Genomic DNA, 26,423 nt, shown 5'->3' on the forward strand with positions numbered 1-26,423 from the left:
TTCAGCAAGGTTTCCATATAGTTTCAGTTTTGCGGAAACTGGACTTTTCACCCAGTGCATAATCTCTGCTTTAAAGCACAAAACAAAGTCATGAGTTGGAAAGTTGTTGTATGATACTCAGATGACCTAAAAAGCCCCCGAACCTCTTTTTTTTATTGTTTTAATTTCTTCAACAAGATATGTCATTTTTTTGTAGATAATAAAAATGTTGACAACAAAATAAGATTCGGCAGAAAGTAACCATTAGCGATGGCATCCAGTGTTCTGTCAGGTGATCAGCTAAACTTCACTCGTATAGTAATAGCATGTGTGGACGAGATAAAGGTAGTGTTGGCTGACATACTTTCGTGTGAAATTAAACCCGGGGATTTGCCGAAAGCCATTCGATCCTGCTCAAATTTGATAACCGGAATGTTCAAACTGAGAACAGAGCAAATGAATATTTGTTGTCCGTCTCCTTCAGGTGCACCAGACTATTACAAATTTGATGTTACTTTATTGTATGCACTCATAAGAAACTTATGCCCACAACTGAAACCAACTCAAGGCTGGGGTAAAGCTCCTTCCATAAAAGATATGCAGATCGGGGATGACATTGAGCGCCTTAGAGAAATTAGGAATACCATGCATGCACATGTTAACTCCTCAAAAGTAGATGATGCAACATTTTCTTCACATTGGCAAAGTCTCGAAAACATCTTTTGTAGAATACAAACGTCTCCTACGTTAAAGCACCTTTCAGTTGATTATGGGTCAAGACTGACAAAGCTAAAAAATGGTTCTTTTTTTTCGGAGGATATGGAAAAATACAAAATTTTATTGGAAGCAATGTTGCATATCTACAGGGATAACACCAATATAGGTAAGTTTGATACAAATCATATATAATTATGAATATAATCCTACTTATTCCAGTATCTTCCTAATAGCTACTTGATTTATTCTTAAGATTTGCCTCGCATCACAATCCGTGGAAATGCTAATGTTGTTTGTGGCAACAATACCTCCTTTGAAGCCGAATTGGACATGTGCTCATCATCAAATAACTGGCCAGTCACGTGGGAAAAAATCATAGGCAATAAAACAGAACAAATCAACATTAATGGAGATAAGTATAAAGGGAGTTCCACCATGCGTTTGATAATACCTCGTGTGTTGAAGGAAGACCAGGGTGAATACAGAGCTTTTGTAGACCGGGAGAATAATGGAACACACATAAAAATACCAAGCAATTCCATACTTTTGACAGTTTTAGGAGGTTTGTTTTTTTTTTCAATGATCAAATTAATCTTTAAGTTCCTAATTAGGGCCCGGCAAGGATTTGCCGGTGCACTAAAGTAATCACTTTGTCTGTCTATCTAGCTGTCCGTCTAGTTGTCTGTCCGTCTGTCATTCCTCCGTTCACAATTTTTCTGTTTTTTTAAATAACTTTTTTATTGGTTGACCAATTAAGTTAAAATTAGGTGTGTTTGTTTGATAGGCCGTAAGACAAACTGTTACATTTCACGAAGTATACCTGTGAAATTTGGGTTAACTCTTGTTTACAAGTTCGGAATAAATTGCTCTCGAACCCAAGGTTTATAAATTACTTAAATACTTTTCAATGAACAGTTAACAAAAGAAATAAACAATACTGTGAGTAATTGATTTCTTTGGACGTTATTTATTTAACTTGTGTAATTTAATGGCAATGTGATATATTTTGGATGTTTTATATGAATACAACGTTATTAAATTTGATGGTAAAACCCTGCTAACATTTATTGTATTGATTGTGACGTAATATAAGTATCTTTGTACATATTTACGAAAGTTCTTAGACGTAGACGTAAATTCAGACGTCGCGTGGATTTACATCAAAAACCGTATTTACAAAAAAATCGTAGACGTTAAATAACACAAGTACGTCACAATTAAACGTAAATCTACATCTACTGTGTCCCTACACGTATCTTTATTTACGATCGAGAGAATGAGAGCACTATTACTAGCAATAGTGAGAAATCGTAGTTTACAACGACAGCGGGTGTTCTGGGACCAAACAAATCCCTTATTAAAGCGACTTCGAACTGATACAAAGGTATCGTATTCCTCAAGCTACCATCGTTGAGTTTTGTACACATGGTTCAACAGTCCTAGTCCAGTTTCCCCCCTCTTCCGTTTTGGCAGACGACAGGAATAAATATTGGGGCAATGTAAAGTGAAACTACCGAAAGCGCATGCGTATGTACAATTGTACATTTAAGAATTCGTAACTTACGTCAACGTCTACGAGCGGCTTTCTAAATACCAAAATACGAATTCGTGTCTTCAATATTACGTCAGTCGTACCATCTACGTTTACGTCTATGTCTAATAACTTTCGTAAATATGCGAACTGATTGTCTCATGTTATCATAACAACTTTTGTCCATATAAACCAGCTGTTTTGGGTTCTAACTTCAGTCGGCTATAGGGAGCGACTGGGAACACACAGCCTATCCTGGTAAGGGTAAAGTGACTCTGTATACTTCGGTTATAAGACAGTGGTATGTGTATCGTACCAAGTCTATATATATACAAAGCCATTAAGGGAACAAAGTTAGTAGGAACGTTCTGGATTGACCATCAGTTGGTCACCTTTTTGTTAACCAAAAAAACGTTGTACCAACCAAGATACAGTGTACTATTTTGTGTGTTTACAAGTGAACCATTTTATAGTCACAATAAATGTTGTAAACTTGAAACAAGAAAACCAAAGTGACCAAAAATTGGTAATTAGCCATTACATAAACTGTGACCAACGGAACCATCAAATCACGACCAAGTGACCAGAAAATCAATAGCGGCCCACGAGTTTATTATTACTTGATACCTTCGGTTTCCTTACACTATTTTGATGCTATGTTAGTTTCTCTATGTCCTCCTGTTTGGAGCTGGGGTGGTGGGAAGATTCTTAGACTTACTAGAAGAATAAATTCGCAAAGACAGATAACTGCTGAAAATCTTACCATTGTAAACTGTTAAAGCTTCAATGAGTCCCTTATGATTAATAAACTTTCCTCTTGAAGAAATCCCAAATCATTATCTTTATCTGTCACATGGAGATAAATTATCACCTCTGTCTGCAAATGTAGATTGTTTTGAAATCACTTTGGAATGTGTTATGGGTCAGAATAACCCTAAAAGCCAGCAAAGATCAATCACACAGTTTAAACTTAACAATAATTTATTTACAGTAATACAAAAATAATTAAGTACAAACTTAGCAAAAATCTAGAAATACATACATCAGAGTGTCCGTTGCTGCACACAATGTCCCAGTGAAATTATATTCCAGTAATACCTCAATGATGCTTATACGACAGGAATATCTATGCATCGAATTGACAGGATATTTATACAGTTATATAAATCTAGAATATTCTAGAAGTTGTAAGTACATGATATTACTGGAAAGTTCTGGACATAAACAAAGTTCAAAAATGTTCTAGAAAAAATGACCGAACATGTTGACCACTCTGGAATGTTCAAGAAACTTAATGTTACTAATAATATACATAATGAAATAATACAAATACAACACACCTCACAACACCTCCCCCCTTAAAAAGTTTGAATGTCAATGAGATTAAAACATAGGTACATTAATACAAAATCTAGTATGTTTACGATACTCTTGACAAGGCATCTGCTATAACATTGTCTTTGCCTTTGATATGTTTAATTGTTATGTTGTATTCTTGTAACAACAAACTCCATCTAGTCAGTCTTTGATTCTTGTTTGACGAAAATGTCAGGGGTTTGTGATCAGTATATACAAGAATTGGATGCAAAGTAACATTCAAATAAACATCAAAATGCTGTAAAGCTAACAACAAAGCAAGGCATTCCTTTTCAATGGTGGAATAATTTTGTTGACATTTTGTAAGTTTCTTTGAAAAATAAGAAACAACTCTATCTACATTATCACTATGTTCTTGAAACAAAGCTGCCCCGATTCCAACATTACTAGCATCAACAATAAGCTTGAACTGCTTAAAAAAATCTGGAGTTGATAGAACTGGATTGCTCATTAGGACATATTTAATTTTATGAAATGATTTTTCATAGTCCTTTGTCCATTCAAAGTTAACCCTCTTTTGTAAAATGTTTGTAAGTAGACTAACTACTGAGGAAAAATTTGGACAAAATTATCTATAAAACCCAGCCATGCCCAAAAACCTCATTAACTCTTTCTTGTTTGTAGGAATCGGGAACTTTGCAATAGCTTCCACTTTAGCCATAATTGGTGTAACTTAACCTTGACCTACTTTATGACCTAAATACTCTACATAAGCATGACAAAATTCGCTCTTCTCAAGGTTCACAGTTAAGTTTGATTTAGCAAAATGTCAAATAGAGCACGCATGATTCGGAGATGTTCGTCCCATGTGTCGCTGTATATGACGACATCATCAATGTAGGCCTCGCATCCCTCGAGGTCTTGAAGGAGGGAGTGAATCATTCTTTGGAATGTAGCCGGTGCGTTTTTCATGCCAAAAGGCATTACTTTATACTGGTAAAGTCCATCTGGTGTAGCAAAAGCAGATATTTCTTTTGCTCTTTCTGTTAACGGCACTTGCCAGTAGCCTTTCAACAGGTCAAATTTACTGACAAATTTGGAGTTTCCAATGCTGTCACTACAGTCATCAATTCTAGGTATTGGATATGAATCAGTTTTGGTAACATAATTCACCTTTCTAAAGTCTGTACATAATCGGTAGGAACCGTCCTGTTTTGGTACGAGAATACACGGTGAGCTCCAATTACTTTTACTAGGTTCAACAATGTAATTGTCCAACATATACTGCACTTCCCTTCTTAGGTACTGCAATTTTATTGGATTGAGACGGTACGGATGTTGTTTGATAGGCAGAGCGTCGCCAACTATAACATCATGACAAGCTGCATTAGTTTTCTTTGGAACATCCGAGAAGATTTGATGGTACTCATTCATCAAGTTTTTAACTTGTTCTTTTTGGTGAATGTTCAAATGTCCAAGTTTGGCATCAAAATCCGCGAAAACTTTTGAGTTTTTCAAGCAGACACTCTGATTACAATCTTTCTCATTCATTTCTACAATTGTATCACTTTCAATACAATTTTGAACAGTCTTAGCATTGGCTAAAGTGGAAACTGGTTTTACAGAATTTCGGTCACACCTTTCAAAATACTCTTTTAACATGTTAATGTGACAAACCCGTTTGTCTTTACGTCGACCTGGTGTCTTAACTACATAGTTTACATCACTGATCTTGCTTTCAATTTCATAAGGGCCATAAAATTTGGCCTGTAAAGGATGACCAGGAATAGGTAAAAATACAAGAACCTTATCACCTGGCTTAAACTCCCTATTTCTGGCATCTTTGTCATACCACATTTTCATTTTCATCTGAGAACTCTTCAAATTTTCTTGTGCTAATTTACAAGCATTGTAAAGTTTTTCTTTGAAATCAGATACATAATCAAAAAGATTACGATCACCAGTCTCAGTCAGCCACTTTTCCTTCAACAATTTCAAAGGACCTCTAACTGTATGACCAAACACCAATTCAAAAGGACTGAACCCAAGAGACTCCTGGACTGCTTCTCGTGCAGCAAATAGTACAAGATGAACCCCTTCATCCCAGTCTTTTTCATACTGGTAACAATAGGTCTTCATCATTGTTTTTAGGGTTTGATGAAAACGTTCTAGCGCTCCCTGGGACTCGGGATGATAAGCAGTTGATCTATACTGCCTAATACCCAACTCATGCATGACTTGCTGGAACAACCCCGACATAAAATTTGAGCCTTGGGTTCTCCTACAAAACTGAAGAACTTGGTTAGGGCCTTAACTATGCTCTTTGCCTTTATATTCCTTAGAGGTATGGCTTCAGGAAATCGAGTGGATGTAAACATAATGGTAAGTAAATACTGGTTTCCAGACCTAGTCCTAGGCAAAGGTCCTACACAATCCACCGACACTCGACTAAACGGTTCTTCAAAAGCTGGAATGGAGAGGAGCAGATGGTATCTTCTGATTTGGTTTACCCACCATCTGACAGACATAGCATGACTTGCAAAACTTCGAAACATCCTTTCTTAGCTTAGGCCAATAAAAATGACTCAAAATCCTATTATAAGTCTTATTGATACCTAAATGACCAGCCATAGGTGTATCGTGAGCTAAACTCATGACATCTCGACGATAAGCAGATGGGACCACTATCTGGTGAACAACACGCCACACTTCATCTGGAGAAGCGTCAGGTGGTCGCCATTTTCGCATAAGGATGCCATCTTTCATATAGAAGCATTCTCCAACTTAAGTAGCCTCTTCTGGTGGAAGTGCCCTCTTACTAAGTTGAATGATATCTGGGTCTTTATGTTGTTCAGAGAGTAAATGTTCTCGGCTGAGGATGTCCTTACCTTGGCTAACTAGTGGATGCAACTCATCATCCTCACCACCAAATTTTGGTAAAAGTTCTTTCTTCTCTTGCTTCTTCATGTTGTGTGGTTCCATGCTTGTTTGAGTGCCATCAAGGTCAGATAAGAAAGTGTTATTCAAATCAATATCAACAGAGGAATCTGTCTCGTCAAAGGCTGGAGTATGGTCTGCCTCCATTTCTCGTCTTCTGGTCATCGCTCTATTAACAGCACAGGCTGGATAAATGTCATCATCTTCATCATCGCACATAACATCTGGAGTGATTTTCTCACAAACTATAGGATCTGGTACAACTTTTCCACTAGCTAAATCGTTGCCTAGCAACAAAGAAATGCCTGGAACGGGAAGAGTAGGTCGAACACCTACGATAACAGGTCCAGTAACTAAATCTGACTTCAAACTAATTCTATGCAGGGGAACATCAATGACGCCTAGCTCCACACCCTGTAATAAAACTGACCCACCAGTAGAAGTCTGCTCAGACAAAGGAAGCACGCCCTCTAACAATAACGTCTGTGCAGCACCAGTATCTCTCAAAATCTGGACAGGTTTTATTTCGCTAGAGTCACCGAGTGAAACAAATCCCTGAGACATAAAGGGCTTATAATCCTCCATAGAATCAATAGAACTGGACTGTGAACCCTGGACATCAGGAGTGTCAGAACGAATCGAAACTAAGGTTTCTCTATTACCCCTAACTGCCGCACAAGCATGTAGTTGAGTTTTATCAAAGTCAAATTTTCTCTTAAGTTTAAAGCATTCACTGATCAGATGACCCTTTTTCTTACAATAACTACAAGTAGGAAGCGACCCAATTCCAGAAGATCCTTCAACACGTCCTGGACCCGACTTAAAACCACCTTGTGATGGAGACTGGAGACTTGTGGAAGACTGAGACCCTGAACCACTCTTTTTATATGTGTCTGAATTGGTAGAATTACTGCTAGTCTGAGATCTTGATACAAAATTCTTTTTATGAGACAGAGCATAAGTATCAGATATGACTGCTGCCTCTTCAAGAGTTTTCACATTCTTATCTTCTAAATGTGTTTTCAAATCTTGAGAAGCACATTCCTTAAACTCTTCTACCAGGATGACTTGGCGCAAATTAGCAAAGGTTTTATCAAGTTTCTTAGATCTAAACCAGTGATCAAATAAATCTTCTTTCTCTCGTGAAAATTCAACAAATGTTTGGTTATCAAACTTCCTATACTTTCTGAATTTTTGTCTATATGCTTCAGGTACTAATTCATATGCTTTTAATATTGCTGCTTTGACCTTCTCATAGTCTAAACTTTCAGCTACCCCTAGTGCAGAGTATACCTCAGCTGCTTTGCCAACCAGTACACTTTGTAACATTGTTGACCAAACGTGTTGTGGCCATTTAAGATTCTCTGCGACTTTCTCGAATTTGGGAAAATATTTGTCTACAGATTTTTCTTGACATTTTGGAACTAATCTAATATTTTTTGCTGCGTCAAATTCATTCTTGACAAATGACGGTTCTGGTTGGTTTTGTAATTTTAATTTCTTGAATTCAAAGTTCATTTCACGCTCTCTTTCTCGCTCTTCTCTTTCTGCTGCTAATTTGTCTAATTCAAATTTCCGTTCATGCTCTCGTTCTTCTCTTTCACTTTCTAATATTTCTCGTTCAAATCGCAATTTCTCTAACTCTACCTGATACTGAAACTCTGACATTTTATAAGGTTCTAGCTCTGATTTAACTGTATATTCTGGAAGATCGTATTTTCCAAAGATGTTTTCTTCGACTAATTTGTTTGCAACCTTTATTCTAATATCTTGCTTTTTCTGAGAAGACTTAACATCTAACCCTAGGTGCAAACCTAACGCGATCAAGTCATCCTTTTTTAACGTATCAAAAACCTGAACACTTGGTGAACTAAGAAAGTCTGTGACTGAAAACACCATGTTGATATCTGCTGGCTTATAATTGAATTTAACAAATTTATGAACAAAACTATGACAATAAACTGCAAAAGTGAAAGAAATTCTTTATCCCAGACGAGCCCCCAATTCTGTTATGGGTCAGAATAACCTTAAATGCCAGCAAAGATCAATCACACAGTTTAAACTTAACAATAATTTATTTACAGTAATATACAAATCATTAAGTACAAACTTAGCAAAAATCTAAAAATACATACTTCAGAGTGTCCGTTGCTTCACACAATGTCCCAGTGAAATTATATCCCAGTAATACCCCAAAGATGCTTATACGACAAGAGTATCTATGCATCGAATTGACAGGATATTTATACAGTTATATAAATCTAGAATATTCTAGAAGTTGTAAGTAAATAATATTACTGGAAAGTTCTGGACATACACAAAGTTCAAGAATGTTCTAGAAAAAATGACCGAACATGTTGACCACTCTGGAATGTTCAAGAAACTTAATGTTACTAATAATATACATAATGAAATAATACAAATACAACACACCTCACAATAAATGCTATGAACACTCTGAAAAGTGGATTTAAAAACATTTAAATATATGTTTATACTTTTTTGATAAAGAAGAAGAATGTATAATAAAGGCATAGTAATAAAATAAGTTTTGTGAATTATACATAATCTCATTTGCAATTCAGTTTTGTTTTATAAAGTCTTTTTAAGTAGTCCTCTTTGGTAACACGGGCGATTTCATCCGATGTCCACATTTTGTAGAACAGGAATTTCCCTTCACCACACTCGGCGAAATGTTCTGAACAAGGAGTGCATCTGACAGTTTCGTCCTATAACTGTCAAAATATATATCATATATTATTTTTACTATCTTATTTTTTGGCTATATATGTAAATACCTGATTATTGATTTTAAACAGGTAGTTGGATAATAACCTAATATTAATGATGATATAAGTCATGATGACATGGATATTGCTAATCATTTTAATAACTTTTTTACTACAGTTGCATCAAAATTGGTGGAAGCTCTACCCACTGCAAAGGGCACATACAATGTTTTGTCAAATCATTTTAGAGGTTTTTATTCAAACAGAAATTTCCACAACAATTCTCTTATTTTAAGTCCTGTGTCGGAGACTTTTGTGTATGAAGAACTATGTGGTCTTAGTACAACAAAAAGTACTGGTCTTGATAAGGTATCAGCAAATTTTTTAAAAATAGGTGCAAGGGTTCTTAAATCACCTATAACTTCAATCATTAATCAATCAATAAGTTCTGTATGTGTACCAGAGAGTATGAAACAGGCTAGGGTCAAGCCTTTATTTAAAAATGGTAGCCCACTCCAAGTAGGAATTACAGGCCAGTGAGTATTTTAAGCGTAGTATCAAAGATTTTGGAGAAAAGTGTCTATTGTCAACTTAAGGAATTTTTACATAACAATAACATGTCGTAAGAGTTTCAATCTGGGTTTCGGAGTAAATATTCTACTGATACATGCCTTATACATTTGTTGGACCATATTAGGGACAATAACTCTAAGGGATTATTTACAGGAATGATAATGTTAGACCTACAAAAAACATTTGATACAGTGGACCATGAAATATTATGTAACAAGTTAGACATTATGGGAATTGATAATCTATGGTTTAAGTCATATCTAACTGGCAGGTCTCAGGTGGTGGGTTGCGGAGGTGTTGTATCTAAGTCAAAGAAAATTACTTGTGGGGTTCCCCAAGGGAGCATTTTAGGCCCTTTATTGTTTTTATGCTATGTTAATGATATGTCCATCAGTATAGATACAGATTGCAAACTCATTATTTATGATGATGATAGCGCTTTTTTATACTCACATAGAGACCCTAATGTTATCTCTAACAAACTTGGGAAGGTGCCAGAGAAGTGTTCCGAGTGGCTAATAGATAATAAGTTATCTCTCCATCTTGGAAAAACAGAGTCTATCCTTTTTGGCCCAAGTCGCAAATTAAAAAATGAAGATCAATTTGAGTTTAAATGTCACGATCATATTATCAAATCCAGTGACTCTGTTAAGTATCTAGGAATCACAATTGATAAATTTCTAAAATGTAACCTAATAGTAGATGAGATCGTGGCCAAGGTCAATTCTAGACTGAAGTTCTTATACAGGAATGGAAAATGGTTAAATAAAAGATCCAGATTAACATTAGCATCTTCACTAATTCAGTGCTATTTTGATTACTGTTCATCAGTATTGTACGAAAGTCTGTCCAAATCTTTGAAAAATAAGTTACAAGTTCTTCAAAACAAAACAGTAAGATTTTATTTTATATCTGAATCCTAGAGCCAGGATCAATTGCGATATTTTAGATTCAATAAATACACTACGTGTATCTGATCGTGTTGAGACTAAATCATGTTTTTAACATCAATCATAGCCTAGAACCAAATTATCTAAATGAGAATTTTAATAGGAATAATAATGCTACTAGGGGAGCGTCCAATTTTAATTATCATGTACCCAGGGTTGGAGCGTACAATGATTCAAATTTTTATTATCAAGTCATTTTAAACTGGAATTCTCTTCCAGTGGAAGTAAAAAAAAAAGCCAATAGAGCTAGTTTTAAATCTGCTGTCAAGTTGCATCTTACACAAGAAGCTCAAAGGAGTGAAGAAAGTATTTATATATGATACAGTAAAACTCGTTTAGTACGAACACGGATATAGCAAATTTACGGATATAGCGAAGTCATTTTGGAACCCCAGCTATATAAATTTAATGAATTTCGTATACGGTTATAACGAATTACGGATATAGCGAAGTGATTTCATAGGTCCCAGCGACTTCGTTATAACCGAGTTTTACTGTATTTTTACAAGGGAATGAAACTTTTTAAAATAATTTGTATTAACCTGAAACTGTAATTATGTATATATATGTCAAATTATTTTATTCAGGCTAAGAAAATTATGTAACTTCAATTTTATTTTTGTCTATGTAATACAGTAAAAGTTCTGTTTATAAATCGCATTAGACTCAATCAGTCATAAATTCTGTTGTACGCAACATGGCTCGACGCTTTAATAAGCTCGCCAATTTAGCAAAAAGACAAAAGAGAGCGGGAAACTCTTCCTCTCGAAAAAAGCGCCAAGTATTGGCCAAAATAAGTAAAGCTCAAAGCTACGTATTTAATCTCTCCAATCATTCACTTACAGAGAATGAAACATTATTATTATCAAAGGGATTAAAATATATCCCGACTCCTAAAACAAAAAACGTCAAAAACAAAGTCATGAAAGATTTTCTGGAATTTGCAAGAAAACTAAAATGCAAATATCATTTTAGCACGGATGAAAATGAACGTTTACATCCATTTCGAGAAAATACGGGTTATAAACCTAGCTATACATGCCAAGCACTCGAAAACTATATTGATCTCACACAATTAGAGGTGTCATCAATTCAGATCAAATTAAATGTTTCTAACATATCACCTTCCCAACAGAGGGCAATGTATGACCTACTGAAAAAAAAAACATCGTTATCAAAAAAGCAGACAAAAGTAACACTGTTGTGATAATGAATAAACAACAATACATTGAAGAGGGTCTGCGCCAATTATCAACACAGTATTATACTGAAATAGAAAAATCTAATTTGTCTATTATCTATAAACCTATAGAGAACAAACTAAATGAAATGTTTCAAAAAAAAAATTAGACAAACAAACATTCTCATATCTTACAAAAAAAAAACGATCAGAATATACAACCAGGGCGACTTTATTACTTTATTTATTGCCTAAAGTACATAAAATGAGAGAAAATGATAAAACATTTCCAAAAGGTAGACCCATTATATCACAAATAGGGTCACCAACGGAAAGAATAAGTCATTGCGTTGATTATTTCCTACTACCTATTGTTCAATCTCAAAAAACGTATATCAAAGATACTAAAGATTTCATCAATAAAATTGAAAGTATCAAACCGCCAAAGAACTGCTTACTCGTCACTTACGATGTAACATCAATGTATACAGATATGACCTTCAATGAACTTTCTACGGCGGTAGAAGAAGCGCTATCGAATTTCGACTGCAGCATGCACTCAGACATTCCTTGTCCTGAAACAGCTGACTTGATGTTTTTACTAAAGTGCATTCTAGAAAACACAATATTTGAATTCAATGGCAAATATTACAAACAAACAATCGGGTGTCCAATGGGAAGCCCCAGTAGTCCAGAAATATCGGACATCAGAATGTATCAAATAACTGAAATGTTAGTAAACAAGTCAGAATACAAACAGAAAATTTGTTTTCATGGGCGATTCCGTGATGACAGATTTATGATTTACGATGGCTCGGAAAACGAAATAAAACGGTTTTTCGAAACAGCAAATGAATGCCATCCCTTACTGAAATTTACCTATGATTTATCTGAGGTATCACTACCATTTTTGGACACATGTGGATAAAGTAACCCGATTCCAAGATTATCATATTCTTGATGTGAAGTCATATATAAAACCAACAAATACATTTCAATATTTGCACCGCCACAGCGCTCACCCCAAATCAGTATTTAAGGGTTTTATTAAGGGGGAATGTATAAGACATGTTCGCAATACAAGTGACAAGACACAATTACAGGAAGAACTTGCCGAGTTCAGTTCACATCTTTTAAAAAGAGAGTACAAAAAAATTGAGATTGACCCAATTATTAATGACTCCTTGGCTTTAAACAGAGTCATTACGTTACAAGAAACTAAGAAAACAAAGGAAATACGCAGCATTTTAAGGCTTCAATTAGGGGGCGGGGCCTAATTTATACGGAAAAGTTTACTGTGACGTCACACAAAAATATGACTTTTATGTATTTCTCATGATACCTGAAAATGAAATTATTTGCAATTTTTAACTGTATTAGCATAATAAACATCAATTATACCTATCAATGCATAAAAATACGGCGCTCAGCAAATCCCGTGTACCTAGTTTTAAACAAAGCACTGATTGCGATGACCTTGTATAGATGACGTCATTTTGGTAAACATGGCGTATTTCATGTACTGTGAGAGGCAGATTGAGGACTTTTTTAACAATGAAAAATGCGTTTTAAAATAAAACGGAATATTATTTACAGGTTTTAAATAGTCGATTAAAACCAATGTAGATCCTTTGTTTAGTGCGATTATTCATTAACTTTCAAGAGAATGTATTTTATTAATTATGTTGTGCTTTTATGTACAGATTACGTATATTTTACATCGAGATACACCATAAAATTCTACTTTCGCAAGGGCATACACTGTATAGATCTTAATCATTTTTTGAAAATAGATAAAGGACATTATCCTTAACTGGAAAAGTGCTGCTGCTTTCTTTAAATCGAAGGCGTGATTTCATAAGTACACAGAATATTTGGTAAAAGTCTAATACTTTTTGACATTGGCCTATTTACTTTAAAATTTATCTATTAAAACGCGAATTCTATTCAAAGCAGCAGCACTTTTAAGAAACTACAAAGTGTGCAGAAACAATTACTAGCTTGAATTTTTAATTTCAGCTAGGGTATGCCCTTGCGATATTGAAATTTGTTAATGACCTACATTTAGTACACGTACTATGCATTCATCACGTGACTGTCCATCGATGGGATTAAACGCCATACAGTACAGAGTTGGTAATACTATGCTATTTTCATAGGTATTAACGTTCTGTGATTATAAAACAGCTTTATTGAAATAAATTTAATTTAAAATAATACCCTTCTTTTTGTACATATATTTTCCGATGATTTCTCATAGTAGGCCTTAACAGTGGTGCGTACCTAATGTTCTTATTACAAAGTATGATCCAAGAATCAAAGGTCTGAAATCCAAATTATTAAAATACTGGTCATTAATCTTGAAAGATGAATTTTGTAAACAAATTTTTCAAACAAAACCAATGATTGCATATGCTAAGCATAAAAGTATTGGTGATTTGCTAACAAATGCTATTTTGCCACAATAAAAATTACGGCAGGATCCCTGATGAAGGTGGGGCCGTGATTTAGATTTTTAATACATCAATACGATATAAAACCACCGAAACACACTGCTGAGAAAACATTAATGTCAATAAGCAATAACTTATTCAAAACAATGTCAAAATGAAAGAGAAATAGAAAAATCACAGCACTGTGTCGGGTCCTATAAATTTAGAATTGCGTGGCTGATGGGTGTTGCCTATATGCACGAGTTTCAATCTGGGTTTCGGAGTAAATATTCTACTGATACATGCCTTATACATTTGTTGGACCATATTAGGGACAATAACTCTAAGGGATTATTTACAGGAATGATAATGTTAGACCTACAAAAAACATTTGATACAATGGACCATGAAATATTATGTAACAAGTTAGACATTATGGGAATTGATAATCTATGGTTTAAGTCATATCTAACTGGCAGGTCTCAGGTGGTGGGTTGCGGAGGTGTTGTATCTAAGTCAAAGAAAATTACTTGTGGGGTTCCCCAAGGGAGCATTTTAGGCCCTTTATTGTTTTTATGCTATGTTAATGATATGTCCATCAGTATAGATATAGATTGCAAACTCATTCTTTATGCTGATGATGGCGCTATTTTATACTCACATAGAGACCCTAATGTTATCTCTAACAAACTTGGGAAGGTGCCAGAGAAGTGTTCCCAGTGGCTAATAGATAATAAGTTATCTCTCCATCTTGGAAAAACAGAGTCTATCCTTTTTGGCCCAAGTCGCAAATTAAAAAATGAAGGTCAATTAAAGTTTAAATGTCACGATCATATTATCAAATCCAGTGACTCTGTTAAGTATCTAGGAATCACAATTGATAAATTTCTAAAATGTAACCTAATAGTAGATGAGATCGTGGCCAAGGTCAATTCTAGACTGAAGTTCTTATACAGGAATGGAAAATGGTTAAATAAAAGATCCAGATTAACATTAGCATCTTCACTAATTCAGTGCTATTTTGATTACTGTTCATCAGTATTGTACGAAAGTCTGTCCAAATCTTTGAAAAATAAGTTACAAGTTCTTCAAAACAAAACAGTAAGATTTTATTTTATATCTGAATCCTAGAGCCAGGATCAATTGCGATATTTTAGATTCAATAAATACACTACGTGTATCTGATCGTGTTGAGACTAAATCATGTTTTTAACATCAATCATAGCCTAGAACCAAATTATCTAAATGAGAATTTTAATAGGAATAATAATGCTACTAGGGGAGCGTCCAATTTTAATTATCATGTACCCAGGGTTGGAGCGTACAATGATTCAAATTTTGATTATCAAGTCATTTTAAACTGGAATTCTCTTCCAGTGGAAGTAAAAATTATAGCCAATAGAGCTAGTTTTAAATCTGCTGTTAAGTTGCATCTAACACAAGAAGCTCGAAGGAGTGAAGAAAGTATTAATATATGAATTGTTACAAGGGAATGAAACTTTTTAAAATAATTTGTATTAACCTGAAACTGTGATTATGTATTTATATGTCAAATTATTTTATTCAGGCTAGGAAAATTATGTAACTTCAATTTTATTTTTGTCTATGCTGTCTTAGTCAATTAAATTATAATCAACTTGTACCATTTTAGGACCCCATTGGAATTAGGCATGCCTTATATATTGCTTTCATGGGCTATCCTAGGCAAAGATTGATAAAAAAGATGTTTATTTGTGTTGTATGTGATAAGATCTGGTTCTGAGATCTGTATAATCCTGTGATAATGATAACTGTGATAATACCTGGAGTGATATTGTTTTAATGTGAAAGCTACATGCACGTGCTAGAACTTTTAAGCGATCCCTAATTAATTTTTGAATGTAATTCGTGTTATGATTTGTAATGAATGTGACTCTTTGCCTGAATAAACATAATAATAATAATAATAATAATAATAATAAAACCTCGTTCTATTATTACTGAAAAAGCTCTAATTGAAAATTTAGAAGAAAAGGATGAGAGAGAAGTACAATAATTCCTTGAGAATAATAATCTTGCTTGCTGCAGAAAATTTAGTAGGCTTATCTTTATCTGTCACTTCAAGATTAATGAAAACTTCTTTCTGCAACTGCTGTACGTTTTGAACTTAACCTTAAACCTTCATGATATTTGCATTCATGGGAGGTTTGCATTTTACATAACACAAACTTCATTATTGTTTATATATTTATATACAGGTTTTTGAATATTCAGGAATTATCTTGAATTTTTAAAAATACATTTATTGTAACAGTTGCTTATTTTTAAATTCATATATTTTTTACTCTTTTCGAAAGTGCATCCCTATAATTCTACCCTTGGCGGAGCCCTTGCTGACTGGTCATTTTTCTAGTTAATATAAATTTAGATATTCATAACTTAAAACAAATAAAATTTTAGATTTAAGAATATCAAATATTCTGTGTTTTTGTTACAGAAAAACCCAACTTGGAGAAACTGAGTTTAAGTAAAGAGCAAAATGACATCAAAATTATCTGCAAGTTCAGAGTAGATGAACAAACCCCAAATGCAGATCAAATTCTGTGGGAAAAGAATGGACAATCCTTACAAAACTGTCTTAGAATGCATGTTGATCATTCCAAAACAGACAGTACTTTAACAATCAGTCGAGCAACAGGAGACGATTTTGGTGAATACAGTTGCAATGTGTCTAATGCTGTAGGGACTTCCAAAGAGTGCATTGTTCTAGGTAGTATTTAACTTGTCAATTGTAGATCACCGAGAAAAAAATAAATTAAAAAAAATTACTTCATGGTTTTAAGCTCACCTGAGCCGAAGGCTCAAGAGAGCTTTTCTGATCAAAATTTGCTCGTTGCCTATCTTTGTCCTTGTCGTTGTTGTTATTGTTGTCGTAAATCTTTCAAATTTTCATCTTCACAGGAATCACCGGACCAATTTCAAGTATACTTAGGTGAAGGGGATTCAATGGTACTTTATAAGTCACCATGTTTGCATATCTTATGACCAAAAGTAATATTTATTAAGTGTTATAAGTATACAATTTTTTTCAATTTCTTTAAACATGTAGAAGAAACACTGTATTGCACCCTTGATCAAATTACAAAGAGATTTAAAAACATCAGATGTTTTTTTAAATTTCTAAATACATGTAGAAAACGCATTGTAATGCACCCTTAATCAATTCAAAAAGAGATTGAAGAACGGATTTTTTTTTTAAAATTCAGTACATGTAGTGTTTTTCTCTGTATATAAGAATTTACATGTGCCTATTGTTATTATTAAGAGAAATGCCACATTATATGCGTCACTATTTTATATAGCTTATCTAGTAACCAGTTTACAAACAGCTGAAAGTACTTCATGCAAATGAATGGCCACACTCCCTTCTAAAGGTAAATAATTATGAATAAGTGAAAAATTAATGTCATATAAAAAAAACTCATATGGAAGCATCCTTAGGCAGTGTAGGTTCAAATTTGTTCAAATCATGACCCCGGCGGTAGCGGTAGACTGGGGCTAGAATAGCCTTTCAAAGTTAAACATAGGAGTATATAGATAAGATCTTCAGAAAACTTCTTCTCAAGAACCACTGGGCCAGGAAAGATGAAACCCATGTGGAATCATCCTCAAGTAGTGTTTATTCAATTTTGTTCAATCATGACCCCCGGGGATAGGGTGGGGCCACAACGGCCAATAAAAGTTTTTATATAAGAGTATTAAGGGAAAATTTGAAAAATATAAGAACCACTGGGCCAGGACAGATAAAACTCGGGTGGAATTATCCTAAGGTAGTGTAGATTCTAAATTGTTCAAATCATGTAGTGTAGATTAAAGTTTAGTCAAGTTTGGTCAAATCATGGCCCCTGCGGTAGGATGGGGCCACAATGGCCGATCAAATTTTTAAATAGGAGTATAGAGGGAAAATCTTCTCAAGAACCACTGAGTCAGGGAACGTGAAAATCATGTGTAATCATCCTCATGTTGTGTTAATTCAAGTTTGTTCAAATCATGACTCCTGGGGAAAAGGAAGGGGGGTACAATGGCAGATCAGAATTTTTACATAGGAGTATATAGGGAAAATCAATAAAACATTCTCTTTAAGAACCATAGGGCCAGGAAAAATTAAACTCGTGTGGAATCATCCTCATGTAGTGTAGATTCAAGTTTGTTCAAATCATGATCCCAAGGGGTAAGTTGGGGCCACAATGGCCGATCAAAGTTTTACATAGGAGTATATTTGGAAAATCTTTAAAAATCTTCTTCTCAAGAACCACTGGGCCAGGAAAAATGAAACTTGTGTGGAATCATCATAATGTAGTATAGTTTCAAGTTTAATTTGTTCAAATCATGATCCTAAGGGGTAGGGTGGGGTCATAATGGCCGATCAAACTTTCACATTGGAGTATATCGGGAAAATCTTCTTCTGAAGAACCACTGGGCAAGAAAAGATGAAAATCATGTGGAATCATCCTCATGTAGTGTAAATTCAAGTTTGTTCGAATCATGATCCTTGGGGGGCGGGGGGGGGGGGGGGTTGCAGCCACAATGGCCCATTTTACATAGGAATATATAGGAAAAATCTTTTAAAATCTTTTCCGCAAGAACCATTGGGCCAAAAAAGATAAAACATACATGAATGCATCCTCAGGTAGTGTAGATTCAAGTTTGTTCAAATCTTGACCCCCGAGGGTAGGGTGGAGCTACAATGGCCCATCAAAATTTTACATAGGAAAATATAGGACAAATCTTAAAAAATCTTCTGTGCAAGTACCACTTCGCCAGGAAAAAATGAAGCTCGCATGGAATCATCCTAATGTAGTGTAAATTCTGGTTTGTTAAAATCATGACGCCAAGGGGTAGGGTCGGGCCAAAATGACTGATCAAATTTCTACATAGGACTAGATAGGTAAATCTTTTTACATGAAAGCCATGATTAGTGATATTTATATGGAAACGTCCTCAGGTAGTGTAGATACTAGTTTGTTCAAATCATAACCGCCAGGGGTAGTGTGGGGCTGCAACGGGTTATCCAAGTTTTACGTTAAAATATATTCTTTAAAAATCTTTCACTCAAGAATAGCTTAGCCATGGTTAGTGGTACTAGTATTTATATGGAAGCATTTTCGAGTAGTGTTGAAAAATAAATGGAAAAATTCCAAGAACGGAAAAGCTATGTTAAGTCATATTAGTGGAGTGACAAGACCATCAAAAATTTGAATTTAATGTATCACCCTACCCTACGGCTGATTTGTACTTTTTTGGTCAGATATATTATCACGCAATAATTTCTGCCCGGTCGTAGCAAATTCTATGGTCAGAATTTAAAATAAAGGGAGATCAAAGATCAATGAATGAAATCTGACCATATAATTGTATACAGTGGACCCTCATTTATCCGGACGCTTTGGTTCCCAGTCAATTTGTCCGGATATGTGAAGCATCCGGATATCTGAATCACCAGTTAAACAAGACAGAATAACATTTTAAAATTTCGTTCCGATGAAAAATCGTCCGGATACTGAAGCATCCGGATATCTGGCGTCCGGATATCTGAAGGTCCACTGTATATGAGTAAAAGTTCAAGTAATTCAAGAAAATAATGTATATTTGTTTAGGAATTTTATTTATTCGGTGAATACAGACACGTGCCATGGTGATTTTTGCAGAAAGTGTAGATGAATTACAATCTATTTTAAAAACATTGTATAATTATAGTACAAAATGGGACCTTACAATCAATATAGAAAAGACTAAAATTGTTATATTTAGAAATGGAGGGAAATTTGTGATAATGAAATATGGAATTTGAACGGAGAACGTATTGAGATTGTTGACAAATTTATTTACAGACACGTGCCATAAGTCAACGGCAAAAATGGCGTCACGATGTTTGTTAACGTTTTTTTACGGGATGGATTAAATAGAAAATAAACATAATAAAATCACATACCTGTATTTAGTATTTTGTCATTTCTCCTTTCACCCTAATTACTTTTCTCATACGCCTTGGTAAAGATCTGTAGAGGCCCTGTATATATTCAACCATCAATGCTTGCCACTCCTGTGTTACCGCATGTGAATGTTCGGCAGCAGTCCGAATGTTTTCAGCGCGACATTGCAATCGTCTTTTAAGTTTCAACCACACATTTTCGATTATATTCAAATCGGGAGATTGTGCTGGCCAGCTGATAGAGTTAATATCATTCCTAGCCTTATAATTTTCAACATCTCTGGCTCTATGTATGGGGGCATTGTCATCTTGAAATAAGAAATTTCCATTAGGAAAGTGTCGTGCTATAACTGGCCATATATTATTTTCCAAGATTTCAATATACTTGTGTCTTTTTATAGTGCCGTCTACGGTTGTTATAGTTCCAACACCATGCCAGGTTATACACCCTTAAATCATAACACTGACCTTTCGTTGAGCTGGGGGACACACGCACTCGGGAGACTCGGCTTCATCCTTTCGACGCCATATGAAAATCCTCTGATTTGCACCCAAAACAACTTGGCTTTCGTCAGAAAAAATGACTTGATCCCACTGACCATTAACATTCCACCTGACTTTACCTTTACACCAGTTCAGTCTCTTTTTCCTATTCACTTCCCTCACTCTAACTTTCTTCTTTACAACACGTCTGTGATACCCCTGTCGATACAAATACTGCTGGGCTGTTCGTTGGGACACTTGTCTGGGTCTTTGTTGATTGAATCTGTTGGTTAAATCACCCAAAGGAGTTTTACGGTTTGTCCGAACCAGCCTCACTAAACTTCTTTCACCCCTGGGATTGAGAATCCGTGGTCGCCCGCTTCGACGTTTGTTTTCCGTGCTGCCCCTCTTTTTAAATCTTACTATAACGGAAACTGTTCCACGACGTAAGTTGAGTGTATCGGCAATATGCTGTAATGTATATCCCTCATTGAAGGTAACCAATACTTTTATTCTACGGTAATTTTTTTTATTCGCCGCCATGTTGATTTTTGACGGTGAATTATGGCACGTGTCTGTATACTGATTTTAAGGAAAGAGAACGAAAAATTGAATAAGAATGCCCGTTTGTCTGTCTGTAAAATGAAAAGTTTGTTTTATAGTATTTTATTTAAACTTAAAAGGTTAAATGCTAATGTACGTTATTCTTTACGTACAATCACGTAATATTTAGTACACAAAATAAAGAAAATAAAAACAAGAAGAACAACAACACCTATCACCCCCTACCCCCCCCTCCCCCCCCCCCCACACACACCACCACCACCACCACAACCCAAAAAACCGAAATATGACCATAAATTTCGCACTTTTTTTAATGTTATGTTTTTAATAAACCTTTTTCATTTGATTCATTATTTTTTAAAGATATTGTTCGAAAAGAGCTTTTTTAATGAAAATTCCTCTATTGGTCATCCTTGCTCTTACACTGAATTTCGGTTCTCCGGTCTCATCCAAAGGTCAGACAACAGATAATTAAAGCCAAATATTATTCATTTCTCTGTCTAAAAAGGTCAATTTTTTTTTATCAATGATTGTTGTCTATGATTTGAAAATTTACTTTTAATTTGGTGAACTTTTGAAAAAGCGTTTACTCTTATATTAAGCCGGTTATATCGTAGAAATTTTGGAGTTTTTAAAGATTATAAACGCGTATTGGTGTTAAAATTTCAATTCTTTGGAAAGTTAAATTAATGATGCAATACGTTTGCTAGAGCTGTAATTTCTATTCATTGATTTTCATGTACATGCACGTACATCTATATCTTTATAGTTTAACTTTTCAAGAATATGTTTCATTTGAAAACTATAAAAGTAGAGTATTTGTAAAAGAGCTACACTGTAAAAGTAAGGATAGCCGATCCTTAAAAAGACACTTAGGTAGATAGATAATAATTAGAACGGGGCAAAATGTTGATCAAATGGCAATATTAACATTAAATGCATATCGTGCGTGGCTTTTTTCACATTCTGACTGGAAATATCTTTGAATTTTGAAAAAAAGGTTGATATCCTAAATACTCAGTAATCTTTGTACTTTCAACAGAAGTCATGGTACTTTTAGATCAAGTAGAATACAAGACTTAGTGCGAGGATGTCTTTAAAAAAGTGCGGTTTATTTGGTCAGAAATCATTGTCTTGTAAATCTTTCTAACTCTTAAGTAAACATTCGTTATTAATATTGCATGAAATAATTGTATTGGATATATTTTGTTGAAATTAACGCAGTTTCTACAACAAAACATAAGTTTTTTTAAGGGATGGGCGGGCAAATAATATTTCTGATTAATTTTTCATTATTAATTAAGATACCTGAAGCTATCCTATCACATATAAATTAGTTTTTTTTTTAAATTAATAATCAATGAAGGATATGGAAATAACGAACAGTATTCAATCTCAACGTCCAATCTTTGATATAGAATATTATCAGCAAGTAAAATAAATGACTTAAATACCCCCCTCTTTTCACTTTCATCGTAAGTTAAAAGAAATTTGACTTGAGAAAACTCTAGATCTACGACCGGGCAAAATTGCATGAGGAGGGATGTCTCTTTTATAAAATATAACTTTCAGCCGTAGGGTATGCCGGTCCATTAAACTCAAAAACTAAGCATCTTTTTCTAGGATGGTCACTTCACTATATTGACATGTAAGCATCTCCATGTATTGAAGATTTCTCATTCAATTATGGCCCTTTGGGGTAGGGAGGGAAACAATGTGGAATCAAATTCAAATAGAGGAAGAAATTTTTTTTTTAATCTTTTATCAAAAACAGCAAGGCCATATGCTATATTAATATGAAAGTATTCTCAAGTAATATAAAAATTCAAACTCCACCACTTTTCAGTAAACTTTTCTGATCTGATTTGTGCTTTTTCCTAGCCGACTTGCTCAGGTGAGCGATGTGGCCTCTGGGTCTTTTGTTTGGATTCTATTATATTTACATAGAAACTGTCTCTTTTGCAGGAATATCAGTAGTTACAGCAATTAAAGAACTGAGTGTCCCTTTTGGAGATTCAGCGCTTATTCAGGCCAAAATAGTGTCTTGTCCACCTGTTGAGAACATTTCGTGGCAGAAAAGTACATCTGGGGAATCTCATGCAGAAAAATTCCAAACTATAAACGTTAATTTATCTAAATATTCTGGAACCACATTAGATTCGACAAATCCGAAGTTAGTCATACGACAAACAACATTTCAGGACAGAGTTTTTTATCAGCTTCTGGTATCAAATGGTATCGGAAGATGTGTTAGTAGCAGTACATTTCTAGACGTAAAAGGATGTAAGTTCAGCTTTAAAAAAATTAGATTATATCAATTCAGAGAAGCGTTATTAAAATAGAGGTCTGGGTATTTGTATCTAAGTTTAAATATATAGGAAAAATCTTTGATAATCTTCTCAAGAACTACTGGGCCAGAAAAGCTGAATGTTTTGTGGAAGCATCCTGGGGTAGTGTATATTTCAAATTGTTTAAATTATTATCAGTTGGGTAGGATGGGGTCACAGTATGTATTACAATGGGGAAATCTGGTAAAGAACAGAATGGTCAAAGCTTTATAGGTGAGCTGATGAAAAAGTCTTCATTAAGGAGTTCCTCTATTTAAAAAATGTACATACATAAAAGATTTGCAGATTGTCTTCAAAAATTTAATTTTATTTGAAGCAAGATAATGTTTTACATCTTTCATTGACATTAAAAACATATACACTGATGAATTCCCTAGTACTCCTGCCTTAACTGGAAGATGTATAGTTTTAAAATTTTATTTAATTAATGGATATTATTTATAACTATATTCTTATGCTATTTACAGCCCCTCCAAATGTGTTCACCGGTCATGAAACTAATTTTCAAAAACAAAGTGTTAAGCTGAAGTGCAACGTTTATTGCGCCGATTCCCAACTAACAACATTAACTTGGACCAAAAATGACGAATGCGTAGATATTTTGGGAAGTGACGGGAAATACCGTGGAGGGAACCAAGAAAAACCAACCTTGACAATAGAATCAGTAAATGCAGGAGATGCAGGTATATATCTATGTCGGGCAACCAATGCCTTGGGAACAACAACGAGCGAACCATTGACTTTAGGTAAGTTTTTTTTAGATGACTCTGGTTCTGTGTCTGGTTGAATAAGATTTTCAAAGGATATATTGATAAACATACTTTATAATGAGTTGTTAGGTATTTCAAAAGTCATATTTTCCAATTGCTATACCACAAACAGTATTTATAATTTAGCAGCAGTGAAAGAAAATGTCGCATTTTTTGCTATCGAAATTTACAATGGATTTTTATAAGTCTTCAAGAAATTGCAAACTAATTAAATTCTTTGTTATGGTTGTATTTTTTAATAATTTCAAAAAACCCTAAATTCTAGACTTTTATTTCGAATTCAAAGGGATATACCAAATCAAAGTAGGCATGTATTTGTTTTACAGAACCTGATCTTATCACAAGTAATTCAATTTATCGTATTCTAAATCAAACTTTGACTAAGATAACCCGTGCATGTATATAAAACTTGCTTATTTCTATAGAGTCCTTAGATATTACAAGCTGATTATTGTTGAATTGTTCATAAGGAAATCTAAAGATTGGCAATATAATCTTTTGCTCGGATTAGATTTTTAGATCAATTTCAAAAAAATTTCAGTGTTGGATATTTTCAATATTTTAAACTGTAAATAAAGAATTCTGTGTACAATGTAGGTCCTCCAGATATCACATTGAATAATGAAAGAATCAACAAAGACAGCGGGATTATGAAAATACAAGCTTCAATTAAGTCTATTCCCGATGCCTTTAAAGTGGAGTGGAAAGTTCAAACGCACCCAGATGATGAATTCCATCCAATTAATTTACATGATGAAACTTACAAAGGAACTACAATTTCTATTCCAAATCCCGTGCTTGTTGTTAACAGAAACAATTCAAATGATTTGAAAATATATAAAATGGAGGTTACTAATTTTATTGGTGTTCATTCCGTTACTACTCAAGGTAAGTTTAAGATATGGATATCCGCTTTTTTATGTCCCGTTCGAAGAAGGGAAGGCATATTGTTTTGCTGCTGTCTGTGGCTCGGTCTGTTGTAGTTTTTGTTCATTTTCCTCGCAACAGTTGCTGAAATGGAATTTGCATTCAGATATATCAGATAAATATTTAGAGCAAGTTGTGTATTGGGTACGATAGCACCATTTTTGTTCGTTCATTTTTTTTGCAACCGTTGCACATACTGAGATGGAATTTGGTATACAATTTTTAATTTGTATTTAATTTTGGTACATAATTGAGTCTTTCAATTTCATTCAAATCAACATTATTATAAATTCCAAGTAAGGTTAATCTTGTACATCCTCACTTAAGATTACACTCATGACATAATATTTCTTGACTTAAATCTTTTGGAAACAATCCAAACGAAATGGGATTTTTAATAATTGATATATAAACCAGACATTCCGGAAAATTTTGTTGATGTTTTCATCACTTCTGTCAGTGATTCCTTGCTACCGTCTAAAAGGAGGGAACTGTCAACTACTAACTGGGAATTTTTTTCCAATGTTTTTTATGATGATTTCCTTGATTTTTTGTTCTTGTCATTATTTCGTAAATTTCTGCACACAAAATAAAGATCTGGGATGATGGATGATCCCCTTGTCTACATCCTCTCTGTATATTAAATTACCACTTTGATTAGTTGTGAAAATTATATTAGTGTAAAACAATTTTACCCATTTTTTTATTGAGTGGTCAAAATAAACAAAAAGAACTGCAGGGAATTTTGAATAAAATTTCATGAAATAGTGACAAAATATTTTTGGAAGTCGATCAAAAGCAACCAGTCTAGTATATTTTCTTCTTCTGTTTACTGTATAATATTAGAAATCAAATGTGTATTTTCTCCTTAGTATCTTTTGGATACATATCATATTTGGTCACTTATCTATTAATTTGTCAAGTTTCCTTTTTAATCTGTTAGCAATAAACCTGATGCAATTTTGTATACATGTATAGTATTTAGGAGTGTTATTGAGAAATTGTCTTGGATAAT

At 34.2% G+C, this 26,423-nt stretch overlaps 1 protein-coding gene across 1 annotated transcript; it reads left to right on the forward strand.

Annotated features, from left to right (window-relative positions):
- Positions 1–249: 249 nt before the first annotated feature.
- Positions 250–24,246, forward strand: LOC134240566 (muscle M-line assembly protein unc-89-like; the record flags this gene model as incomplete). Its single annotated transcript, XM_062722656.1, has 5 exons — positions 250–685; positions 950–1,258; positions 16,822–17,094; positions 23,329–23,646; positions 24,179–24,246. Coding segments are annotated over exons 1-5 (1,404 nt in total), but the record flags the coding sequence as incomplete, so codon positions are not given.
- Between the last annotated feature and the right edge of the window lie 2,177 nt (positions 24,247–26,423).

The sequence above is a fragment of the Saccostrea cucullata genome, unplaced genomic scaffold (genome assembly GCF_032062105.1).
Source record: "Saccostrea cucullata isolate Sc308-1 unplaced genomic scaffold, CSIRO_AGI_Scuc_v1 ctg3032, whole genome shotgun sequence".
Classification (NCBI taxonomy): domain Eukaryota; kingdom Metazoa; phylum Mollusca; class Bivalvia; order Ostreida; family Ostreidae; genus Saccostrea; species Saccostrea cuccullata.